Source organism: Globicephala melas, chromosome 1, assembly GCF_963455315.2.
Source record: "Globicephala melas chromosome 1, mGloMel1.2, whole genome shotgun sequence".
Classification (NCBI taxonomy): domain Eukaryota; kingdom Metazoa; phylum Chordata; class Mammalia; order Artiodactyla; family Delphinidae; genus Globicephala; species Globicephala melas.
In genome coordinates this window covers 126,254,654-126,270,478 of record NC_083314.1, presented here as the reverse complement: position 1 = coordinate 126,270,478, position 15,825 = coordinate 126,254,654, and the positions used below count along the sequence as shown (strand labels likewise).

General features: G+C 34.1%; 1 protein-coding gene across 2 annotated transcripts in view; it reads right to left on the bottom strand.

The window, feature by feature from the left end:
• Nucleotides 1–15,825, bottom strand: part of NEGR1 (neuronal growth regulator 1) — a 909,340-nt gene that overhangs the window by 287,572 nt on the left and 605,943 nt on the right. For both annotated transcript variants that reach the window (XM_060304301.1, XM_030865953.3), the window contains exon 4: nt 5,455–5,586. In XM_060304301.1, coding sequence (XP_060160284.1) covers nt 5,455–5,586 — 132 coding nt within the window. The remainder of the gene's footprint in view (nt 1–5,454; nt 5,587–15,825) is intronic.

The following is a 15,825-nucleotide window of genomic DNA, read 5'->3' as shown; positions in this document are numbered from 1 at the left end:
ATGAAGTATTTTAATCTCATCAAACTTCAATTTTCTTATCTGTAAAAAAAACGGAATTAATGCTTTCTCCTTCTGGGTGAAAGCACTATATAAATGGCAGGTTATTTTTATTGAATCCACCTGAAAATTTTGGTTAAAAAAATGGTATCAGAAATAAGTTAGTCAACATACCATTCACTTATTGTTCTGGGAGAAAAAAATATATAATTGTGGAACAAACCTAATTATCTCTTTCCTGTTTTGCCTAGTAGAGTAATGCACTTGGTGAATGCTAATCTTTTAAATAATTCATCTGATAACTATTTTTTGAGTGCCTCCTATAAACCTGGTGCCACTCTGTGTGACGGGAACACATCATTGTGCAAAGGAAAGGAAAACCCCTTAAGACATAGAGCTTACATTCTAGAGTAAATATGTGCAGAGAGAGATGTATATTTTTTCAATTGCCAACGGTGGGCCAGTCACTGTGATAGGTGCTATGTGTATATTATCTCATTTAATCCTTACCCAAACCCTGAAAATTATCTATTATTGCCCCAAATTTACAGAATTGGAAATCGAGACTCAGAGAGGTAAAGTGGTTTCCCAAGGTCTCAAAGTCCAGTAAATTATAGAACAAGAGTTCAAATAAGTTACACCTGACTATAAGGTCCGTATTTCTAAAAGAGTTCCTCTTAACTGAAAAAGTACATATAAATAGAATGGAGAAAATACAACCTGTCACAAGATCAGAGAATCCTGCCCCTTTTACCAGCAATATTCATTTTGAAGCGTGAGGTCTTGCAGGCTTTCCTGATTTCTAAATCTGGGATTCTGCTTCCCTATAGAGATCTTTGTTATTTGATTAGTCTATGATACCATCTACATTTTCCAGATTCTAGATTTGGCTTCCATGAATCAACTTTACTGATTATTTAGACCCTGGTCTCTCTTTTCCTGTTTTTCCCAGTTTAATTGAACCCATGGACTTTCTGGACATTCATTCTTCCACTTTTTAATTAACAATACAAATTATGGGACTAATATCCTCTAGGCTGCTTCCAGGGATGGAATACAAATGCAAATAAGACAGAGAATCTATCCAACTCCAATCCACTAGCTCCCTCTGGCTTAGCTAACCAACTGGTTCAAATTTTTTTCTCTCGTGTTATGTGTGTGTATGTGTATTAATTTCTCAAGGTCTGTTTATGATAACTGTCATGATTCCTTTTCATTTTTTAGTTTGTTTTTCAATTTGATAAGAAATATATATACATACTTACATATGTAATATATATGTAAGTATATATATACATACATATGTAAAAATGTGTAATATATATGTAAGTATGTAATATATTTCTTGTCCAATTGTGTGCAGGTGTGTGTCTATACATATATATGCAAACATATAAAGAAATGTACATATTCATATGTTTGTTATAACTATATTATATCATAAATTCATGAATATATTATATTCATATACAAATGAATAAGAGAAAATACAGAGAAAAACAAGGAGAATAATCACCTACAAAATCTCCCTACTCAGAAACAAGCTTTTGTATAAAATCTTACTATCTATAGTAAGGCTTTCTGTAAATAACTCAAAATGAACTTATTTATTCAATCAACCTAGTCCAATCTATACAAAATAAGTCAAATATGCCAATCATTTCACTAAAGTGCTGTTTAATTAAATTAAATAGAAATCCACATGAAAGTGCTATAAGTACAAAGTGTGTGGCAAAATATGATATTTATTATATGTATGAGATATATACATATAGTGAATGTGGCAAAGGTATTAGATGAATACTAAAACATGAAACATTTCTAACTTACAGGGAACCTAAATCTCTTCCTCAAATTGACTTATGGAATAACTGAGTCAACCAGAGCTTATGAAAATTTATTACATTTCATCTTGAACCCCATTTGGGAACAGGGACAAAGTTTCTCTTCAAATTATAACTCACAAAGTTACTGCAATTTTACATGCACCATCAATATTGATTAATAACCATGAAAAGAAGGGCTGTCTTGAACCTGACATAACTCTATCTTCAGGGAACCTTCAGGTTATCCTGGGACGTGAAGTTTGTGTTTGTTATAGAGCACTGTGCTCAAGTTTGGGTTTTGACAAACTAAAGTTTGTTCAGTAGGTTTTGGCTAATTTCCTTTGGGAAATCAGTTCAGTAAAATCCATGGATAGTGCTTCTAAAGGGGTAAAATCACAAAATTAATACTTTCCAAATTTCCTCATAACCAGGAACATACACACTTACACTCACACACCTACGCTACTTAACTATCACTGGTATACGTGTGATAAAATTATTCCAAACTAAGGCAAATTTTAGATCTTGACCAGAAGTCTGAACAAACTTACATAAACTATTGATTCAAGAGATGTAAATTTAATTGATCAATCAGTATTCAATACAATTCTTCATGGCACATTTAAGAAAATGTGAGCTATCAAAGGTATAATTTGAGAAGCAGCAGAAAACAACATTGAATGTTTAAAACCATTTAAAAAATCCTGTTGAGTCCATTTTCTTAATATTTTTAATACTGTGTTGGCACCAACATTTCCACTTATGATTGTACTTTAACTGAAATTAGTTCTTAATAAACATAGTCTGTATTATGACTATAATAAACACATCCTTAACCTTTTTTTTTTTTTACTTTCCCCTTTTTCCTTCCGGTTTTCCTTCTTAAGTTAAAGTTGGTTAACAACGTTTTCTTTTCTACCGATTTTTAGGTGTCTAAAACCCTGCAAAAGCCACTGAAGCACCCTTTTCAACTGATGGAATGTTTCTAGGCTCTGCTTCAAACTTTCCTGCTTCCGTTTTGTGTTGGAAGACAATTCTCCACGGGTCTCTTGTGTTTCTGCACATCTTGTGAGCAGAGGCACTGACAGCTTTTGTTCCTGACAATCTTTTCAAGGAAGTTTGTATAGAGAACAGTCTTGGAAGATAGAAGAGGTAGTTCTCTCCATGGAGCAAAGGGCAGGTTTGTTTACAGTCCAGTATAATAAAGATAATTTCTCCCTCTGTGGCAAAGGGCAGGTTTGCTTGCTGCCATTATACAAAAAAAAAATCGAGTTTCTAAGCTCAGGGAGCCTCAGCTATGACACAAACCCACTGTGTGTATAGGCATCAGCTAGCCCTCATCATATCACCCTGTAGTAATTAGGGCTTGGGGAACGGATGTAAGACAATACTCTGGCTACTGCTATCACTATGAGTAATAAACTGCCCCTTGTCTCTGTCTTCTGCCAGCAACCATGAAATTGTGGCAGATCCTTCATAGTTCTCAACATCTGTTTCCTTAATTTCTGTCCTTCTGCTTTATATATGGATTCTTTTCTCCACACAAATCCTTTAGATGATGACTCATTGGTTGGTGTGTCTTTCTTTCAATTCAATTTCTCTCCAAATATCTGCATCCTTACTTGACCTTTATCAGTCTAAAGTACCCACTTGTCCAGGAAAAAAAAGAGAATCGGATTACATAATAAGTGACAATGAACTAAAGTCAGAGAGATAAAAAGATAGAAAAGAAAGTGTGAATGCAAAAAATAGTGAGGATTATACATGGAGAATAGGCCCATGAAAATCCATATGGCAGCTTGTGTTCAATTGTATCCCCATTGGAGACATAAGTTTAGAGATATGTTGTTTCTGGGGGCTTGAAAGTAGGCTGCATTGCCAGGCTGGGTGCCTTGCTTGTTTGACAGATTGACTCTACCTTTTCTTTTCTTAGTGCTCACTGCTAAAAATATTACTTCCCTTGTACTCCTATTTCTCACCTCTTTTCCCAACCCTCCAACAATAAAATCTGTAGACTCATATTCAGATAAGCATGGTTAGTTATAAAATAATCAGGGATTTTTATTTGCTTATTAACTCTAATTTCAGAGAGTTCCAGAGGGATGAACAGTAACCCTCTGCAAAAGGAGTCCTGAGATTCAATGAGGACTTATCATAAATGCATAATTCCAGGCCGTATACCTCAAGGATTTTGATTCAGTAGGGCTGGTGGGGCACAGAAAATTTCCATTTCTAGTAAGCTTCTTGGGTGCTCTGTGGAAGTTTGTCTCAGAATATTATATGAGAAACTCTGCTACAGAAACTGCCTCCTTCTGGCATTATGCACATTTGCTCAGAGTCAACTCCAAATGTATATCTTAGTCACTGACAAATGTTAGTTGGTTGCAATGATTTGCCCTGGCAGACACTCAACTGTCTAGAGTGTTTTTTTTGTTGTTGTTGTTGTTTTTTTTGGCAGTACGCGGGCCTCTGCCTGTTGTGGCCTCTCCTGTTGCAGAGCACAGGCTCTGGATGTGCAGGCTCAGCGGCCATGGCTCACAGGCCCAGCCACTCCGCGGCATGTGGGAACTGCCCGGACTGGGGCACGAACCCGTGTCCCCTGCATCGGCAGGTGGACTCTCACCCACTGCGCCACTATGGAAGCCCGCCTAGAGTGTTTTGATAGTCATTTTTTGAACCATGAAACTGAGATTCATATTAATATGAAAAAACTGCTTAGTTTTAGCATTTGGGGATATATTTGGAAAATTTTCCTTCTGATCTATGGTACAATACAATGTACTCATTATTAGCAATGGCCATATATAGAAAGATGTATAAATGGGAGGAAAACACATTGGAAGCTATAGTTTGAAACCACTTTTGGTAAAATACTATTACCCCCAAAATATTTTATTTGAATAAGTTAAACCATGTGAAAATTTTTGAGAGAAAGACTAAAAGGGATTGTTTTTGAAAAGTAAAGACTATCGCAGTCATTGCTGTTGAGATCATAAGGTATGAAATAAGATAAATGAAAAAATGACTTTCATCACTGTTTTGAAATATATTTAGAGAAAAGGTATAACATAATGACACTGATGGTTCTGCAGGTATCTCTTAATATTCTAATTTCCTACTAATGACGTTCATGGGAAAATTACTTCTTCATTTTCTCAATGTTGTCCAAACTAAATAGAATTAAATACCCACATAATAGGAGTATCACAATAACAGCTTTTCTCTTTAAGTAGAATAGCACACTTCATGTCCATCAAATTTGATTGGGAATTCCACACTTAAATTTAGTCAGAATACACTCCAGGTGAAACCCATGAGAATGAAGATAACACCATGAGTATAGGATGCTTTAGAGATAAGGATACCACAGTTTAGAATGCCAGGGACTAGGATGATAATGGAAACATTGCCATCTAAACATTAAACTGAATTATTGTGGAATTACTTGGGGCAATTGATGTTACATGAACAATTTGATCAATATTCTAACATGTAAACATTTTCACTGCCAATAGGCAGTGTTTATCAATAGACCACCTCTTAAAAAATTGCAACATATGTTTCAGACAGTATTTTTCAGGTGTTTTATCTTTTCTTTGAAATTATATTGATAAAAGGTTATGGGACTTACAGTTTACGACAATTTTCACTTTTTTCACATCTGGAAATGACACATCATTTTCTGCACTGCATTCATATTCTCCAGCCTGGTCCCGTGTAATTCCATAAATGTCCAAATATTGTCCATTTTCAAATGGTTTCGCTACGTGAAGAAAAAAGTACAGTGTGTTTAATTGTAGCTGCTTGAGGCTTCATTCAAGTAAAACAAAGATGGTGTGTCTTCCTATTAGATATTGCTGACAAAATAATTCCAAATGTAACTGGGGAATTATTAAACCTTTTGTTCTCTTATATTCAGAGGTAAAGTCAGAGAAAAAAGCAGAAACTGAACAAGGGATACTGTAACAACTGTTTCCCCACAACAAGATATACATGTGTTCTTTTTAATTGATTGTGGTCTCCTAACCTCCTCACACATCAAATCAAGCTCTGCACATTTCTGTAATTGAGTTCAACAACCTCCTAGCAGTGTAGATGAAATTCACTAATATGACTTGCTACATATTGACTTTTATACAGTGTAAGCTAGCAACTTGACACTTAACCTAACTAAATGCTACTTTTCTTTTGGGGAAATCTCACACTCATTCTCAAAGTTTCAAGCTAGATGGATTGATAAAAGTATGGAGATATATTAAACCATTGCTATATTTCAGTTTCCATACTTTTAAGATTTCTAAGGGAGGTATACTATATACACTATACATAACCCACCTAATAAACCTCAGGAAAAAACTTTATGATTCTCAAACTAAGAGTTAAGTGGCTGTAAAAACAAACTAAATTACTTTTATTTTTTAATATTTCAGAGAAAACATTCTATTTGACTAAAAGTGACAGATTAAAAATACAGAGACATAATCATGGATAAAAGAATATTCCCAAGTGAATGGGATTTGAAAAGAAGACTCCTTTCTGAAATAATGGAATTTTTATTTATTTGAAAGTAGAGAATCATCGGGCAGGAGGTTCCTGATTATTAGAGATACTGCAGAGGAAGAATGGGCCTATGTGAATTTTAGGAGGAGGGATTTCATATATAATATCTATGTTAAAATTTTTTTATCCTTTGGGTTCCCTTGTCTGAGTATATCAGTTGCTGCATTGTTGCCCTCCAGGTAACTATGACTTTGCTAACTGAAATCTGCAGTGTTTAGAATATAGATGATTAAGTCATTTCTCTGGCTGATCACAATTTGTAGACAGAGGAGAGTTATATTTCTGAGATGATAGTTGGCTGATATGCTATTGTAGGTATACAGAGGTAAGCTCACAAAAGCAGCAGTTGTCTTCAAATTCATGTTCCTAAAATCTGATTTTATAATCATTTTCTTTGCTCAACTTGATATCTTTATCTGACTCCAAACACTAACATAATATTAAATTTTAATGTTCCCTTCTATTTCTCTTATTTTTAATTCTTACAATGAATATAATCTAGGCCTAAATGTGTCCATAAAAAACTACTGAAATATAGGGAGGACAAAATCTTTATTCATATCTAAGAATTTTTAAAATATAACTTGAATTATAAAGGGGGATATTAAACAGAAATTAAAGTATGGGGAAAATTAATCTACTATATCAGAATTAAATAATCTCATTGGGCAGTATAAAATGAAGCCAATCACAAGTGAAAAGGTATAATATTGTGAAAATTTGTAAAACCAAAATTTATAAGGGTCTAACTTATTTTCAATATTAAAATATTACATGTAAATTCCCATTTTTGTGAAATGACATAATTTTAAGAAATGTTACCCCCCAAACACATGTTTTTGATAAATAAATCATTAAATATGGTGTGTATTAGAGTATGTCATTGTTTAAAGAAAGAAACACATTAGATTTGAAATAATAGATTTCAGAAATATAAAAAGAAGCAAGCATGTTTTCTCTCTTAAATGGTTAAATGGCAGACTTTGTAAGACTGACAACAACTACAAGAAGCTGTGTGACAAAACATCACCAATATCAAAACCACTACCTCATTCAACTCGAGAGCACCAGTTACATCTATTGAATGTTTGTTCCTAGAGTTCACCGCACAATCTATGTACCCAGATTCAGGGATCCTTCTCCAACCCCACCAGAGTACAATGTCCTTATTTACATACCAGAATTATCAATAGATGTCTATGCATTGCACAAATCAATACCTATAGAGCCAGTGAATGAATGGGTGATATTGCCAACACTAGCTATTGATAATAAGACACTAATATAAAGAAGCATAAATGCATGGTCAACATCTTAATTTTCCCCACTGGATTCCTGATACTTTAAGCCATTCCCTTAATTCCATTCACCATGCATCAGCTCTTCCCAAAGGTGTGCTCTAAGTATTCTCTTGTTTTCACACAACTGTAGTTCTGTTTTCATCCTGAACGCATCTTGCTCTTTTCTCAGTCTAATCTTACCACACTTGAATTTCAGATTTGAAACTTGGAGTTGCTTTGCCTAGAATTTATACCCTGGAGTGTCCTGGCTGTCTGTGATTTGCTTGGTTGCCTCTTTGGCTTTTGTTATACTCAGTTTTCCTGAGTAGTAATTCTTTACCTTAGTTTTAGACCCAAGGAAACCAATCTTGTCCTTGGACACTTGTCAGGGTCTCTCTCTATTTCCATCACTCCCCTAGTAAGGGAAGATGATTTGCGCATAGTACATTGAAATGCAAAGAGTAACATTTCAGTTCATGCAATCTAACTCAACTTATCCCCAGAAACCAGAGGGGAAAGACCAAGGCTAAAGGGATATAGGGAGCTAGTGACTTGGCATCATCACCACTGCCAAGACTTTACAGTGTTTATGAGGGTTATGTACTATCCTAGCCTACTCCTTATAAATCTAGAAGATGTATAAAAATTGTGTAATATCTCGTAGGGTACCAATTATAAATGTTGGTGAAACATAAGCCATTGTGACTTGGCAGCCTTCTTCTGGTCACAGGTTTTACCATTCTCCATGTGAACAACAACAATTTCTGTTTTGTTTATCTGCATCCCTAGCTCTACCATAGTACTTGAAACAGTATATACTTGGTAAATATTATTGAATAAATAAAAAATACATTGATTAAGGAATTAATAAAGTGCCGTTAGGATAGTGCACAAAGAATCTAAACACATATTTGTAGAAGTTGCCACTTCTCTTTCAGAGTCGAGAAGAAGGGAAAGAACTTTAAAGAATTGTCATCCTTGCTGACGTCTTGTAGTGATAAGTGATGGCAGTGGTGAGAACAGACTCTGGTACAGCTATCACAGATCCTTTTTATGATTATAAAGACTAACAAAAACTTCAAATACAATTTTGAAGAAAAAGCGATAAGTACTTCCTGTAATCTAAACAATAGTTTTCTTTTGTGCTTAGTCTCTTCCAGCCATGGATAGACTCGTCTCAAAAAAAATGGAGGGGCTTCCCTGGTGGCGCGGTGGTTGAGAGTCCGCCTGCCAATGCAGGGGACACGAGTTCGTGCCCTGGTCCGGGAAGATCCCACATGCCGCGGAAAGGCTGGGCCCGTGAGCCGTGGCCGCTGAGCCTGCGCGTCCGGAGCCTGTGCTCCGCAACGGGAGGGGCCGCAGCAGTGAGAGGCCCGCGTACCGCAAAAAAAAAAAAAGGAGAACTGGAGAAATTCCACAGGCTTTCAATGATGCCACTATTATCAACATCTTCAAAAGAAAGGCTATAAAACAGGATACAGCTATGCTTTATAATATCTCTCTTATACTGATTTCTGATAAGAATCTGGCAGGAAAGAGTTCTGTATTGGTCATTCAATAATATCTAGATTTGGCTTTATGGTTTGGTAAATCATGTGAAAATTGTTAGTAACAACATTATATTTCTACAAAGTGCTAATATGTTTGAGAAAAACTTTTGACAAAATAAATCTCCCTTCCCTTAACTTCTAGTACGTTATCCTTCACTAATTTTCCTCTCACCTCTCTGGCTATTTCTTTTCACTTTTTCAAAACGCTTCACATCTTCACATCTCCCAAATATGGCTTCTGTCCTATGACCTCTCTTTTCCTCATTCAGTACACTTTTAATGATTCAAGGGATTTGTTCATTCATTTTCATCTCACTATTATCTATATATTGATAAGCATCTGATTGATCTATTTATCCTGTATCTATATCCCGAATCTTGGAGACATTTATTTAGCTGGACATCTCCACTTGGATGTCTCACAGGTATCTCAGAATTAAAACACCAAAACCAAACTTACTTTTCCTGCTATACCTGAAACTCCTGCCGAGTTCCAATCTCAGTGAGTGCTCTGATTATCACCTAGTTGCTCAAGACACAAATCTTAGCTTAACTTTGACAGCACATTTTGCTTTAGTCCATAAACCATCAGTCACTGTGCCTTGTCAATTTTACCTCCTAAGTAATTCTCAAAGCCCTTCTAGGAGCCTCTGTGTCTCAGTTACTGATCTCTGAATGCACATACTCGGATGATGTGCCAATGACTACACACTGTTTTGCAGAGTCATTTCAATCATTTCCCAAAACCCTTGCTCAGAAACAGTCATCTCATTTTTCATGGCTGCCCTGAAAGAATATATTTTATTAGGTTCTCATAGCCATTTATTACTAAATAGTACTCTGCAAATGAATTTTAAAATACCCTTTGAATGATTCACTTACATTTATGACTGTAATTATTTCCTGTCAGCTTGTTATACACCAGCATATTTAGTATCATGCAAGTATCTCCTCTATGCATTTTCCCATATTGAGTGATTAGGGATGTGGGTTCTAGAACTAGCCTATATGGCTTCAAATGGCAGCTCTGCCATTTACAAGCTCTGTGACCTGATACAAGGTATTTGACCAATAGTTTACTCATCTGTGATGTGTGAGGATAATAACAGAACCTGCCTCATACTTATGGTTGTTGTGAGGATTAAGTGGGTTAATGTAAGCAAAGTGCTTAGAACACTGTGTGACACATCATAGGAAATATATATATGTTGTTATTACAATGCACAGGATTAGGCATGCCAGGAAGGTTAGTTTAGATAAATATTGTTTCTGTGGTGAGAGGTTACTGTATTCAAGGATTGATGCTTCTGTCTTAACATGATATTCAATGGAACTAGAAGTGAAAATAAAGAAGTCGCTGAGAGGTGTTAATAGCAATGACCAGTTAAGTTCTCATATCACTGTAGGAGATCAGTAAATACATCTCTCTTGTAGATCTGTAGATGGATTTGAAGGTTGATCTCATGTTGGAGTCACTTTCTCTCTGCCTGAATTCCCAAGGACAATTCAACCTTAATTCACTTCTTTCCTTTCTTAACAAAGCAAAACAAGAAAGCCTGCACTAATGTTATATGGCATACACAGGCTTGCTATTAATAATTTTTCTTTTTTATTGTTTATTGACGTATATTTGACATATAATATTATATTAATTTCATGTATATAACATAGTGATTCAGTATTTATATACATTATACATTGGTCACCAGGATAAGTCTAGTATCCATCCGTCACCGTACAAAATTATTTCAATATTATTGACTATATTCCTTAAACTGTATGTTACATCCCCATGACTTATTTATTTTATAACTAGAAGTTTGTACCTCTTAATCCACTTCACCTATTTTATTCAATCTCCCACCCTCCTCTCCTCTGTTGACCACCAGTTTTTTTCTGTATCTATAAGCCATTTCTGACTTGTTTTGTTTGTTCATTTTTTATTTTTAGATTCCACAAATAAGTAAAATAATATACTTGTCTTTCTCTGCCTGACTTATTTCACTTAGCATAATACCCTCTAGATTTATCCATGTTGTCACAAATGGAAAGATTTCACTCTTTTTTTATAGATAGTAATATTTCATTGTATATATACCACATCTTCTTTATCCATTCATCTGTCAAACATTCCTCTATTAATGGACACTTAGGTTGCTTCCAAACCTTTATTATTGGTAAATAATGCTGCAATGGACATTAGAATGCAAGTATCTTTTTGAATTAAATTTTTTGTTTTCCTCATATTAATATCCAGAAGTGGAACTGCTGGATGATATGATAGTTCTAGTTTTAATTTTTTGAGGAATCTCTATGCTGTTTTTCATAGTGGCTGTACCAATTTACATTCCCACCACAGTGCACGAGGGTTCCCTTTTCTCCTCATCTTCACCAACACTTGTTTCTTGTCTTTTTGATAATAGCCTTTCTGGCAGGTGTGAGGTACTATCTCACACAGAAATCTTACATGTGTTTCCTTGTCTTTACCGAGGACTAGGCTGTACATACATAGCAAGAAATCTCAAAAAGCTGAAGAAAGAACAACTCGGGAGTTTGTAAGCTGAACAATTCCTAGAGCTCAAACAATGTGAGGAGTCATTTGATCTCTGACTATCAAGAATGAAAAGGCCTCTGTAATTATCAGAGAATTCAGTGCAGACTTAAGAGGCTTATGTCTTAGTAGAAAGGTTAAAGAAAAGCTGGAATAGAGATTCTTCTAGATCTGCTCCTTTAAAGCTTAAAAGTAGGATTCCATGGACCAAAATTATCTATAAGTAATATAGCTTCCTGTAAGAAAAAAGCCCAACATTTTTTAAGGGAACAAAATGAAATCTAGACATTCAACAATGTAACAAACAAAATTTCCAGTTTCCCATGGAAAAAATCACTATATATTCAAAGAAGCAGAAAGCTGTGAACAGTGACTAAGATAAAAATGAGTCAACAGAAATAGATCTACAAATGAAAGAGATGATAGAACCATCAGGCAAATATTTTAAAATAGCCAGCTATTATAACTATATTTAAGTATTTAAGGAAAAAATAGTGAATATAATTATGAGAGGAATGGAAAATAGAAAAAAATTACCAAAATTCTTGACATAAGAACACAAAATATCCAAACGAAATATTAATTGGCTGAAATTAATTGGCAGACTAGATACTGAAGACAAACTTTATTAAACTTGAAAGTATTTATTCAAGCATTTTAGTATTTATCTAAACTGAAGCAGAAGGAGAAAAGAATACAAATAACCAAACAAATAATTAAACAAACAGAGCCTCAGTGATATATGGAAAATATAAATTTCTCTCATATATGGATATTGGAGTTCCCTAAAGGAGATAGAAAAAATATTTGAAAAAATAAAGGAGGATTTTTTTTCCAAATTTGATGCATACAATAAAATGTCAAATATAATAAGTTGATAATCTCCAATCAGGATAAACACAAATAAAAATCACTCAAAAGCACATTATAATCAAGTTGCTGAAAACCAGAAAGAAAGAGAAAATTTAAATAGCACCCAAAGACAAAACAAACATTACATGCCAAGAAACAGAAACAATTATTTTCCAGACTTCTTGTCTGAAACTACATAAGCCAGAAGACAGTAGAATACCACCAAAAAAAAAATAAAGGTCTAAAATCAATCCTGTGAGCTTCAACCTTAAGCAGTTAGGAAATGAAGAACAAATGAAACCTAAAGAAAACAGAATTATGAAAGTAATAAAAAGCAGAAATCAGTAAAATTAAAAATGGACAATCAATAGAGAAAATCAATGAAACCAAAGCTAGTCTTTTAAAAGATCACTGAAATGGATAAAGCTTAGCCAGGCTGATAAAAAGTAGAAAGATAACACAAATTACCAATATCAGGGGTGAAAGAGAGGATATAATAACTATAGTCATAAGAAAAATTGAATAGCTACTAAACAAATACTAAGAAAAACTCTCTAACATTTAACTCAAGAATTTAGATTAAATGGGCAAATTCATTGAAACACACAAATCTCAAAACCGACCTAGAAGAAATAGAAAATCTGAATATTCAATATATTTTCAATTATAAGAAATTAAATTTATAACTTAAAATTTCCCACATGGAAAACTCCAGGATCATGTTTATTAAGATTTTAAGGAAGAAATAATGCCAGACTTATACAAAGTCTTTCTGAAAATGGAGAAGGAAAATTCCCCAAAGCATTTTATGAGGCTAACATTACCTCAATATCAAAACTAACAACAACAAAAGAAAAAAAAATCATGAACATAGACACAAAAATCTTTTAACAAAATTTTAGTAAACAAATCCAGTAATATATAAAAATGATAATACACCATGGCCAAGTGTGGTTTATCCCAGAATTGAAAGACTGGTGATACAACTGAAAAATCAAACAATATAATTCACTATATTAAGAACAACAACAATAATCTACAAGTATCTCTAGATACAGGTAAATCATTGAAAACATTCAATATTCATTCAAGATAATATGTTTCAGAAAACTGAGAATTGAAGGGAACTTTCTCAACTTGACAAAAACTTCTGCAAAAACCCTACACACCTAACCTCTTACTGAATGATTTAAGAGTAAATCCTTTCCCCCAAGATGAGGGTCAAGGTTGTCTACTCTGACCCATATCTCACATCTTATACATAAATTAACTCAATAATCATCATTGACCTAAATGTGAATCATAAACCTATAAATATTCTAGAAGAAAACAAGGGGAAAAAAATCTTGGTTTTGGGCTAAGCATTCTTAGATATGACACTAAAAGCATAAGACATACAAGAAGATATGGATAAACTGGATTTCATCAAAATTAAACAAAACTTTGCCTTACAAAAGACACTATTAATAAAATAGAAAGGCAAGCCATATAATGGGAGAAAACTTTCTAAATCATATTGTACAAAGGTCTTGTATCAAGCATATATAAGGAACTCTCAAAACTCAATAAAAACATACAATCTAATAAATAAATGAACAAAAGATTTAAATAGATGCTTTTTGAAAGAAAATACTCAAGTAGTAAACAGATATGTCAAAAGGTGACAGACATAATTAGTCATTAAGAAAGTTAGGAAAAGCAAAACCAAAATGAGATTCCACTGTACATGTATTAGAATGGCAAACAAACAAACAGAAAACTCACACACAAAACATGCACACAAAAAAACCACTGATTAGTGCTGGTAGAAAGCAGAACACCTGGAGTTCTCCTATATTGCTGGTGGAATGTGAAATGGCACTGTCCCTTTGAAAAACAGTTTGTCAGTTTCGCATAAAATTAAACATGCATTTACCATGTTTCCAAACAATTTTACTCCTTGAGAAATAGAAATCTGCATTTGCATGAAAACCTGTATACAACATTTATATTGGCTTTATTGGCAATGACTAAAAATGAAACAACCCAAATGTCCTTTAAATAGTGAATGAATAAACAAATTGTGGTACATCCATACAATGCAATACCATTTGCCAATAAAATTATTCATATTATATAACATGAATCTCAAATACATTTTACTAAATGAAAGAAACTAGACCCAAAAGACTACATGTATGAGTTAATTTATATAACATTCTAGAAATAGTGAAACTATAGATGTGAAGAATAGATCAGTTTTTGCGAGGGTTGGGGAAGGGAAGGCTGGTTGACTACAGAAGGGCATCATGAAGGAATTTCTTCAAATACTTAAACTGTTTTGTATCTTGATTGTGGTGGTGAATACATGTGGATGTGTTTGTTAAAACCCATAGAATTTTATGCTACAAAGAGTGGTTATTTACTTTATGTAAATTTAAAGACAAAGCATATTGATATGTAGCATACCACTACATACTCAATAAAATGACCAAAATTAAAAAGGCAATACCAAATGTTGATGAGGAAGTGGAGCATATAACACAGCTTTCTCCTAAGAACTAACATGAAAATCCTTCTTTCCCAATCCTTTCAGTCCTACAGGGAAGGAGATAGTTTTAGGAGTATTCTAGTTGGCTGATGGTGAATCATATTTTAGAAGTTTGGCAGAGGTAATGGGAATTACAACTCACTCTGCTATCTGTTGCCTTAGGATCTCAGCTGAAGGTTCCATTTTAGCATCCTATTATATTAGCTTTGTGACCCAAGGCCCCCTGTGAATAATACACTCTGTACTCCAGGGTCCGTCCAGAGAATAGAGCTTTGATTTCTATTATCACAAGTTCACATAGAGAAATAGCATTCATAAGGGATTACATGAAGGAAATTCATTCGTTTCTTCAGCTATTTAAGTTTTTTTCTTTTCAGAATAAGCCAGTATATTAGAAGACTGTCCCCTTTCATTACTTTATTATGGTTCCTATTAAAATTTCCTTTACCAAACTTTGCTTTAGTGTTATCATACCAGTCTTCATTGCAGGACATTATAAGAACGGCCATATGAAATTTCCCATTACATTTTTATTGGAAAAGTTACTGAGGCCCTACTGCTATAATCAATGTGTCCACTTACTGCAGACCCACGGGAGAAATTCATTGTGCATCTTAGTACCAGGAAAAGCTCTACTTCTGACATCCTAATTTGCTTTGATATTATGATACATGATCTT